The sequence below is a fragment of the Helobdella robusta genome, assembly GCF_000326865.2.
Source record: "Helobdella robusta unplaced genomic scaffold HELROscaffold_12, whole genome shotgun sequence".
Classification (NCBI taxonomy): Eukaryota; Metazoa; Annelida; class Clitellata; order Rhynchobdellida; family Glossiphoniidae; genus Helobdella; species Helobdella robusta.
The window spans coordinates 4,025,452-4,037,305 of record NW_008703664.1 but is presented as its reverse complement, the minus strand read 5'-3'; the positions used below and the strand labels follow the sequence as shown (position 1 = coordinate 4,037,305).

Genomic DNA, 11,854 nt, shown 5'->3' with positions numbered 1-11,854 from the left:
CTACTTGATGTAGGTAAATAATATATAAATAATAGATTTAATTCATCAAACACCGAGTAATGTTAATATAATTTATAATAATTTTTAAATAAGTTTGACAAAATTATTTACATCTATGTTTTTGTTGAATGTTGTAAAATTTTAAAAAGAAAATATCCCGAAATATTTATCCGAGATTTTACTTATTCAAATTAAATTTCATGTGACTATAACAAAAAGGATGATGGTAATAATAATGACAATAATATAGCAATTCATTAAGTGGTAAGTGTCAATGTTAAGTCGTCTTCGTCCGGAAAGTCAGCAAACAAGATGGAACGTTTTTTAATACTGAAACTGGTGCGCATTCCTCCACATAACATTAACATAACATGACAGAAACCTCGAAATTTTAGTAATATAAATTTAATACGAAGACAGGTAAATTAAAGTCGACGATTTAAAAAAGCTCAACAAAAGAAAATAATTTGATTTTTAGGAGGTCATTGCAGTTTCTTGAAAGGGCTAATGAATGACTGAAGAAGCGTAAATATTTTGTACAGAATTTTGTTTGTCATAAAGAAATTGGTGAGTTTCTCTTGCTTTTTTTCGAGTGAGAGAAAAAAAGCGGAAGAGACCTTCTTTATTTATTTCATGCGTTTGATACAATTTAACCTAAAATGCTTATTTTAATTAAATCACAAAAAATGAAAACATTTACGTAGAAGTCTAACCGTAGATGATTCATTTTTTGAACTGAACGTCATCGAATGGCGCTTCTTTTTGTGAAACTTGGAATTTTCTGAAAAAAAGTTAGCACACAAAAGTTATTAATTAGAAATGGAAAATCTTCATTCATCAATGGCCTGCATTTTTTTATAATATTATAAAAAATGTGTTTTAAAAAGATTAACATGTGGTGTATCATATCTACAAATAAAGGTGTAAATCTCGCTGTTTCATCATCATTGTTTAAAAGCAAGCTCTATGTCTAAAGATATATAGTCAAGAAAACTTCAAAGTGGCATGCCATTTTTGTTGTTCCATGATATTGTAACTCTTCGTCCGAATCAATTATTCCAATCCTTTCTTAGGGCACACGGCGCGCTAACGTCGAATAAGCAACTTCTTATAAATAATATTCAATATAAATTTTCTTTCATTTTTAAAAGGTATTTCTTTTTAGGCACAAATATAATGCTAGTTTTCCCACGTTTAGCTAATAATCTTTCGTACTATCCTTCTCACTTGCAACAACCCTATTTAGCAGATTGACTCCGATCTTATAAATACATCTTTGTTTACGTATTCTATTACGGCCAGTCTGCTTTCTTTCTATTAACTTAATTTTATTAAAATTTCGTTTCATTTTTTTTCATTTACATGTTTGATTCTTGTTTTGTTATTATTAAATGACGGGATTTATAAAAAATGGAATTTAATCTCGAAATTGATTTTGTAAATAATTTCATGCAATGAGAATATGTTGTTATATGAAAATGAAATGAAGTGATATGAAGTGAAGATGGATAATTGCAATAGTTGAAAAAATATTAGGAAAAAAAAGCGACTAACTTTGAAGTTTTGTACTGAAATTCGAGGCTTTCTGAATGTAAGATGAGCATCGAAATATATCGTTAGATGCAAGTTTACCTTAAATAAATAACATTTTCAAGTAGGGTTTGTCAACGGCTGATTCAATTCTTTAATCTAATTTTAATAATAACATTTTTAGGTGATGAAAGTTTTGTGTATTAATTTAAAGTTTATTTACAACGACGAATGCTTCCAACTGACCAGTAGTGACAGGTACGGACGAACGTCCTTTGGAATCTTTAGATGAAGGTTTAAAATTAAAATCAGGAAATCCACTTCTCAGTTTGTTGTCATAATCTTGAGTGTAACTGATCTGCAAGTCATCGCTAATTGATTTTTCTATTTTATGCGACTGCAGCAAGGTGACTGAGTTTAAATTATTTTTTTGGTGTTCAGATTTAAAACTGTTATCTAAACCACTGTTACCATCTACAGGTTCTTGAAAATCGAACGAAGAAGATGGAGAAATGTCGTGATTGTGGTAGGAAATCCTGTGGTTCAAAAGTTCAGCAGAAAAGAAATATTTGAGAGAACAGAGGTTGCAAAAGTACTTTTTCGATGATATACCATGATTTGTTAACATGTGTTGCTGGATGTCGCATGCTTGTTCAAAACTTTCATTGCACAGATAGCAAAGCATTTGATCACAGTCCTCAAATGAATGTTCCACTAAGTGTAGCTGCAATTTTGCTGGAGAATCAAATTTTCTAGCGCATAAGTTGCATTTATGAACATTTCCTTCGGCGATTACGTGGCTTGCAACATGCAGCTGGATTTCATATTCAGAATGGAATGATTCTTGGCATTTAATGCATTGATAGGATTTCAAGTTTTTGTGGTTCGTCTGATCTTGTGGAGACGTCAGTGATTGCGTGAAATCGGCATACTCCATTTTATAACATTTAATGCAGACGTTCATCTTGTTTTTGAACAATGAATTAGACAAATCGGGTATCTTATCATTGCTGTTAATATAAGATGAGCACAAATCACAACGCTCCTTTTTTTCTTTGAACTCTTGTGTTGCTTGAAAGTGGTGTTTGCCATGGAGGTGCATTTCAAGAGCAGAGGACAAAGTTTGGCGACAAATTATGCACTGCATGTTCGTTCCTTGCGAACTATGTTCATGGCAATGAGAAAAATAATCTTCCTCATTTTTTAAGACGATCTTGCACACTGTGCACAAATTACTCTGTACGACCTTCAAACGAATTTGTTAATATATTAAAATAAACATATTTCAGATCAAAAATAAATAAACAATTGCTGATGTAAAATATTCTTTAAAAAACCATTATTGTGTTATGAACAAACAAAGTTACGTTGCTGAGACAATATAATTTCTCTAATTTGCTTCACATTTTCATTTAAATGTTTTGTAAAATACGATTTCATTAAGTGAGTGGCTTTTTATCAGATCAAGATCAGCCACTTAATGTATATGTATTATACATTCAGTGGCGGATCTTGGGGTAAGGCCGGAGAGACCATCACCCAGTAGGGAGCAGTATATTTATTAAAAAAACTCAGCTTTTGCATAAAAAACACACCATTTTATATCAATATAAGGTCGCCAGCCTAATTTTGGCCACGCTACCACAAATCTTGGCCTCCTGTCCAAAGTTGAAAAAAAATTTAAACTTTTAGACATTTTCAAAATTTTGGTCCCCCCGTCAAATTTGTCTAGATCCGCCACTGAATAGAACCGATTTTTAACAGAATCAAGGGAAAGGGAACTGCATAGTTCAGGTTCTATCGTTGCCTGACCTTCAAATGGGGCCGAATTCAATTCAGCGCTTGCACTTATTTTTGACTTTAACTTTGAAAGCAGTTTTGAGCAGTAGTTAGTTTCGAGTAACTATAACATAGATTCATAAACTATTTTCGTAACTTTGAATATCTATTTCATAATCTTTTTCAAAATTTTGTTATCTGATTAAGTGGTATTTATTAAACGCTTTTTTTTATTAATTGTTTTTTTATACATGGATATAAATTGTTTTTTTGTACATGTAAAAGAATTTTAAGTGCGTGCTCAACAGTTTACCGCCTTCATGCCATTTTGAAAAATTTCAATCATTACATATCATAAAAGATCGACAAGTTTAGTAATTTTATTGATGCCATAAAGCGTTACAGAGCATTTTCTATTTTTTTATTTAATTTCATTGTATTTAAAAAAATATTTAAATTCAATAAATGTTAATTTTGTAATCAAGTTTAAAAAATAAGTTTTATTGACCTTGCAATGTGTTAGTTTGTGTTCGGCCAGAACAACAGAACTGGAAAAGACTTCATCGCAAATGTTACATTTCTGATTGCTCGGCAAAATATGATGCAGCTTCATGTGTTTGTCCAAATCCAATTTGCTCTTGAATGTCTGTTTACAGTAGACGCAAACTTGGGAACTTTTTTCATTTGAGAAACTTGTGGAGGGTTCTGGAGCGGCTGAGGCAGAGACGTTGTGGCAGTTTACGTCGATGTTATGTTCACGAAGCATGTGCTTGTTTACATTGCTTTCTCCACAAAATTTTAATTCACAAACCTAAAAAAATGCCATGAGCAAAAGTATTGCACGTTAAAAAAAAAGAATTTATTTTTCGGACTTACACATCAAAAAACATCATCTCTCATAATGAAAAATAACTGTAACAGTTTGTCGGAATTGATATTAGAAGATCGGAACGATCTGACTGATAAATTTATAGTACATCGTTATGACGACGACCGAACTATCGAGAAGATTTACAATCACATGTACGTGCAAACAGTAGATATTAAAAAGCACATCAAAGAGAAGCATAACAACAAAATCACAGGAGAAAACCTAGATAACAAACTTTAACATTACAACAACCATTACAACTTGAAAATTGCCAAAACACTATTCATAACAACGTGTAAGACCACCCACAAATAAAATCAGAAATAGAACACCAAACGACAACGATGAGATAACATGAATATATTAAACAATACAAGGGCCATCACTAAACACAACAACAAAATCATAAAGTATATTGACTCGATCAAATAAACAGCAAAATTATCTGAACACATGATGAGGACATAAGTGTATCAAAAAATCATAAAAAACAAACATATTTATTTAAAAAATATTTAACCTGGCACTTGAATTGTTTCCTACATTTTGGCGAAGAAGATGGCTTTGAAGAAACAGACGACGGAGAATACTTGGCGTCCTCAGCCATAACGATCGGACTTTTCTAATTTAATTAATAAATTATTTTCATTTTATTGTAACTGGAGCGCTATAAAAAATTTATTACGTTTTATACTAAATTTATTTTTATTAACCATTTCAGCGTTGACGGAGTTAGAAGAATGATGTAACTCCAGATGTTTGTCCAGCAAGTATTCGACAAGAAAGGATTCATCACAAATGGAACAAACAAATTGTTTTTCGTGCATAGAAATGTGAACCAGCAGTTCTGACTCTGTTAAAAAACTGTCTTTACAAAAGAGACATCGGTAGGGCTTGGAGAGTCCCAAGTGGTAAAATTTCACATGCAGCTGCCATTCTACTTCAGATCGGAATTTGAGATCAGGACATCGGGTGCATTTGAAGACGGTACATTCGTTACTATGCTTAACCGCGAAGTGAACCTGTATGTCCACCTGAATTGAATGCAGTGTTTAACGAGATATCATTGATAACGAAAACTAATTTTATTTGCTTAGCAACCATGAAATTATTTCAGAGTTAAACAATAATCCAACGCACTTTGGAATCAAAGACAAGTTTGCAGAGAGAACATTTGTAGAGGTGATGAGCGTGGGCCTCCATCAAATGTTTCTGCAGCTCGTCAGCTAATGGAAAAATTTTGAGACAACTTGCACAGGCATATTCAAAAGATTGGTGCATGTAGTGATTGATGATTGATGTGTTGTCCATTTGAGAACTTGCAAACATCTGAACGTTGAAATATCGTTTATTAAAGTTTACGCAAAATTTCATTATTCAGTATTACAAATTTTACTAAAAATTCTATGAAAAAACTTGTTCTTTTTAGTATCAAATAAATTTTATAATATCCAAACCTGTGAAGCAAACGTGGAATCGATAATTAACTTGTGAAGTTCTTGATAAGAAGCTTGCAAATGATCTGCAGTCTTCAAATGTTGGTATGGTAAAGAATTAAAAAAGTTGAATGGCGATTTCACTGTCATCATTTTAGCAGCGTTGCTGTTAACAAGCAAGTTGTGGTGAATGCGAGTATGTTCCGCTAAATCAAACAAATTTGAAAAATCTTTTGGACATTGGCTGCAAAACAGAAGTGCTGAAGTGTCGGAGTATGATGATCCATCAAAATTGTTAGCTTTATGCACCGTATCCACGTGCAGTTGCAAAGTTTTGCAATCAGCAAACTCAAGAGGACAGTAGAGACAGAGGAAGGAGGATTTTAAACGTTTTGTCGGTAGATTGCTTTCGCTGCTACAGCTTGAAGAATAATCAGCATGCTTCGAAGGATTAGGTTTGTTTTGATATTTGAATGGTTCGTTCAAAACGAAGCTGCCACTTTTATTATCTTCCTGTTGGTTAATGAGAGGAAGTGGTGAGCTGAGGCATGGACTGGCAAAAAATGGGATTTCTTTGAAGTTAGCTGAATTGTTGTAGGCGGACATTTCTGAAAAATGGTTGAGAGTTGTTTTGGGAAGGATTTCAAATTCATCAGATTCTTCATATTTTATTTGTACATCATCGGTTTCACCAAGGACTGAAAATAAAAATTATTTATTTTATTGCGATAAAATATTTTAGAAAATTTGCAGTTTCTACCGTTTCTGCAGTTGTTCACTTCATGTAAATTGTTTTCACCCTGCTTGGGGCGAAATGGTGACTGCTCGCTTGCTTCTTTGTGTCTGTGAAATAAACATTTGTAAAATTTGTTGCACTATTATCATTTTTTATACAATTTTTAATAAAAGTTACATGAAGCTAAAAAGTATGCCAGAAATTAAAAAAAAACTTTGTGCAAAAGTTAAATGGAAAATTCGAATAACAAAGATGACTGCAGTCAAATTTCATTTTAAAATACTTAGATAATGGCTATTAGCATTAAAAATGGATATTCCCATGAGTTTTTTGATCAAGCATTAGTCACTTACAAACAACACAACACAAAGAACGACTCATTCAAACCATCGATGAATTTGTAACTGTCAGATGTGATGGTGCATGGTGGTGTTGAATACGATGATTTGATAACTGAAACAAAAATTTTGAAAAATTAAAAACATGAATACCGCCCATTATAAAAAAATGTATATATCAAGAAGCATTAAGAGCTAAAAAAGAAAATCAAATTTAAAAAGTTGTCATTTAAAAAAACGCATCATGAGGAACATTGAGGTAACTGGCATAAACTTCATTCATAAAGTTCAAAAAAGTTTAATGACAATCATGCATTATTAGTTTTTTTAACAAGGCTTCAAACCTCCTTTTATTAAAACCCAAAGCATTTATCATTAATACATTAGTTCTAAATAAAATAAAACATAAAATCATGCTTCAAATACTTTCCGAACTTGTAAACTAAACATAAAGTACCTTCAAAAGTGTATTGAACCTAAAATATAAGATACTTTCATAAAGTGTACTGTATATAAAAGACAATAATTTGCTTGGACGGTATTGCTACTATTAAAAACTTATGCCACAACGTGTTCGTGATTGTTGTTTGTTCAGCAACTCATCTGAATGTGTGTAGATAAATGCCGCTGGTTTCACTGGTGTTGTAAAGGTAAGTTGCATCTGTTGTTTGTTTTGCATCTGTTTTTGTTGCTACTGTTGTTATATAGTTTTGTTGTTGTTCATTTTGTTGATGTTGTTGTTCATATTGTTGTTGTTGATGCTGTTGTTTTTGTTGTGGTTGTTGTTGTTGTTGCTGTTGTTGTTGTGGTTGTTGTTGTGGTTGCTGTTGTTGTTTTATAGTCCTCCAGCCGGCAGCGTTGATGCATATATGTTTGTCATGTTCTCGTACTCAACACTCTTTATAGCAAATCTCCATTTGCTTTCAAACCATTATTATTGTTATTATTATTATTAAATATCATCATCATCATCATCATCATCATCATTATCAATAATATTGTAGTAAGTGTTATTATTATTACTAATGTTAAAAGTAAGTTGCATCTGTTGTTGCAACGTTCGCTGTTTTTGATGTTATCATCATCATCATCATCATCATCATCATCATCATCATCACCGTCATTGTCACCATCATCATCATCGTCATCATTATCATCATCATTATCATCATCGTCGCCATCATCATCGCCACTATCATCATCATCAGCTTAGTTATTAGAAGAGCACCAAGGGATGCATCAATCAGCTGACGCCTATGATGAAAGTTGCCTAAATTTGAAAACTTTGCATTCATCAGGGGACACATGGCAGGCCACACGGGTGCACACGTGCCAACCGTCCGCACATCCTACTTCCTTCTTTTTACCTACCTACCTACCTACCAGCCTCCTCCACTTTATTTTTCACTCTTCTTTTTTGCACATGTAAATTTACACATATACAACAACACACACACACACCACACACACACGCACGTGCGATTCTGTCCGTGCGTAAACAAACACATTTATTTGTTGGTGAGCATTTTCACTTGTGAAACTGTTCCCATTTTTTCTTTTTAGTCGCGCGTGCAAAAATATGCTTGCGTACTTTAAAATGTATTTATGAATAGTGGACGATCGTTGGGGGAGGATACACGCGCGCGCATTCCAACCCAGCACGTGAGTGGAGCCTTCGTTGAAGCGGTGTTGCTGAAGGTAGGATAGAAACAATTGACTTCTCTCTCATCATCATCATCGCTATCATGATATCACCGTCGTCATCATCGTCGCCACGTGAATTTGTAACTTTTTCTAAAAGCTGATTTAAGGTCTAGCTGGCTGATGTTTAATTATTATGATAACTAAATAAGTTCTGACGCATCTTCAGCATTACGTATTTGGAAAACATATCGTTTACAAAAGGAAGTTGATTTACCCTAGAAGCATGTATTTAGTTCCATTTCGTTCACTTGGTTATTTTCATTGAATGTTATCTTAACATTGGTACCATTTTGTACCATCTGAAGTATTTACATTTTGACACGTACACAGCTGAGAGAAGCTGAATTCTCCTATTACGCAATAAGCATTACAATTTTAATAAGATTGAATAACTTTTAAAATTAAACAAATTATTTTTTTTTGACATATTGTTGACAAGGTAGTTAAATTTATGCGATTTGATCACTTAAATTTTATTGATAATAATTGTGTTTTTTAATTTTTTTTTAATTTGTTTCCTGCCGTGTTAGCTTCATCTTTATTGAAATCTGCTAAGTTCAGACCAAAATATAATATTTATCAAATTGTTCCTATGCAATTAACAATTCAACATTCAAGGTATGATTTAACGTTTGTTAAACTTTTTATATTTGTGGAGTGCCTCCTTCCAGTGTTGTTAAATATTTAGTACTTAATCACCCCAGTATTCAAGATGTATTTAAAATACTTAATAAAATAGCAGTATCTAGACATTTATTTAAATACTTTGCGTGCGATTTAGTATTTAAAAATTTAATTACTTTGACAGAAAAGTTGCTTTATAAATCATCTGTTCCTCTTCGTATATCCTTTGTTTATTCTACATATACATTAGTCTGTACAAACTGTTCTAATCTTTATTTGTTTCTTTGAGGCTATACTCACTATATCTTTCAGTTCTTTGTTAACAATATAAGTAAACATGGCGGCCCAATAATAATTCAATGGATCTGAAGCACACGATTCCTTTATGAAATGCCTCACTATTGGGGATTGACAAACGTTTTGACACTTGTCTTGGTGATAAAGAATTTTTGGTCGCTTCAGTGACTCACCCTCGCTTTAAACTGTAGTGTAGTGGACAGAGAATTCACAACAACTTAGGGCGAAATGCCTGCAACATTTAGAACAATCTGTGTGTACTATGACATCAAGTGTAACAAAACCAGTTTTTAAAAGCAGCAAATGTCAGACTAAAATTAAACAACTTTTTATTAGATATAGCCTTCAAGTGCCCTAGTTAGACGTCTGTTTAGTTCACGTGCTCTTATTTTAACTAAATAGCGTATGATCTGATGATTTGTTTGAGATATTACAGCTCCTTAAGGTTAACAAGCATTATTGGTGAATTTTAGAATTAAAACCTTTTTTATTTCTAAAGCAAACCTTTATGAAACTTACTGCAATGTAATGTGAGCGTATAAAAAATAATAAAAATAAAAAAATTTGGCAACTTATGATCCTCTTTTATTAACGTGTAAATTTTTGTTTCAAATGAAAACTGCATGGTATTTAAAATATTTTTAAAATACTTGTAGCCAACATTTAAATACTGAATTTTGACTAAGTATTTACAAAATATTTAAATACTCAACATTCGAGTATTTTAACAACACTGCTTCCTTCCAATGAACAACGTATACCTCTTAAAGGAAGAATTTTTCTTGGCAGATTTAGGAAACAAGTGTTTTAACGATATTTGTTTATTTATCAAAAATATTTATGTACAAATTGGAAAACTGCACACTCCGAAGCCAGAATTTGAAGAAAATGAAGATTTACGGTCAATAAAATAACATTTGGTAAATTACAAGTAAATTAACAAACCTATCTCAGATAGTTCATTTTCAATAATTATCTACCTTTTACCATCCTTATTATTTGACAGCTCTTCAAGTCATTGCACAAAAGGAAAATGCCAATAAAACAAATAAAAACAAAAAGTGTTTACATTTTTGGTCAATTTCAATGTTTGAGAATTAAACTGAAATTTTTGTGAGTGAGATTACACATATATAATTAAAATTCTCTATGCCAATTTATTCTCTGGTTTTTCAACTTCACATCAATTAATATCAGAATTCACATGCTCCACAAACGAACAGCTGTGACAATAACATCAGATAATAATTGTTAGTGGCATGAAAAGACAAGCGTTTCAAACACACGTGTAAACATTATAGTGAATAACATCAGCAAACGTTTGACAGAGTTGCATTACAAAGAATGAAAAAAGGCAGTAAAGACTACCAACTACGGCGCAGACTTTGAAAGCCTAGAAAACATCAACAACATGAACACAAAAAAATAACATCAACAACACTTAATAACATCAACAAAGATAAATAACATCAACAAAAACAGAAAATAGATTGATAGAACACATTTGTTAGTTTTGCACATGCGTCAATATGATTGGACATTAGAGACATTTTGATCCTGCAGCTGATAATTGCACAAACACGTTGCAGACCTGGAGGATAATTATTTGCCTCTTTTGCATGTGACCCACTCTTCCAACGACACATTGTTCCGCACAGTTATTTACTTTTATATTTGGAAAATTATTTTTAAATTTTGTTTTCGTAGTGACCCGACATCTTTTTAATTATTTGAAGAGTTTAAATCTATATGTAGAGTTTTAAACATTTTTTCTTGCACATAAATGAACGTTGTTGTTTGTATATGTAGTTTTATTGAAATAGAAACTTTTTTTTAGAAAGAAATTTATTTTTGCAGAATATGACACTGCAAACAATATCAGAAATCTGGTAACAAACAAATGAATAATTTTTTGTGAAATTTAATTTATTTATATTAATATATAAAACACGCGAGAACATGGCACAAAGATTAAACATTTTGAGTCAAAAAGATATACAGTAAATATAGAAATGGTTGAACTTGGTCTTTCAACATCCCATTTCAGCCTTATGTACCATTCTCTGGCTCCAGTCCATCCTATTGAAGGCAACCTGATTGTTTGTAAATGTACTAAATCTACTTGCAACATTTTCTGCACTTCTTGTCTAAATTGTTTTTCAACATTATTTTCTACTTTTTGTGTGTTATACATACATGTCGGTGTTTCTGTTTTTACACGTTTATGTGCGTGTTTTTGTTTTGATGGCTAATAAAATATCTTATCGTATCGTAGTTTCTCAACGTTTTCTCAATGTTAATTTTATTTGATGTTTTACTCTCCTATAAATTCAGCTCGTTTGCTGTTTGATTTCACTTCGTTTACATTTATGTTCGTTTATACATTTACATTTTACGTAATATATGTTTTATTTTATCCCTATCATGTCATAGTTGGGGCGTGTTTTATGCACAAAATTTTATTTAAAGATTCAAACATCCATGTAACTATATAATCTTTTTTGCTTGACTTCTTAATTATTTATTAAATGTACAAAAA

At 31.9% G+C, this 11,854-nt stretch overlaps 1 protein-coding gene across 1 annotated transcript; it reads right to left on the bottom strand.

Annotated features, from left to right (window-relative positions):
- Positions 1–1,738: 1,738 nt before the first annotated feature.
- On the bottom strand, positions 1,739–5,491 carry HELRODRAFT_72973 (hypothetical protein; the record flags this gene model as incomplete). The annotated part of the gene is made up of 5 exons (XM_009013764.1): positions 1,739–2,776; positions 3,818–4,120; positions 4,701–4,797; positions 4,841–5,214; positions 5,321–5,491. 5 exons carry the CDS (start codon positions 5,489–5,491, stop codon positions 1,739–1,741), a joined length of 1,983 nt encoding a protein of 660 aa, XP_009012012.1.
- Between the last annotated feature and the right edge of the window lie 6,363 nt (positions 5,492–11,854).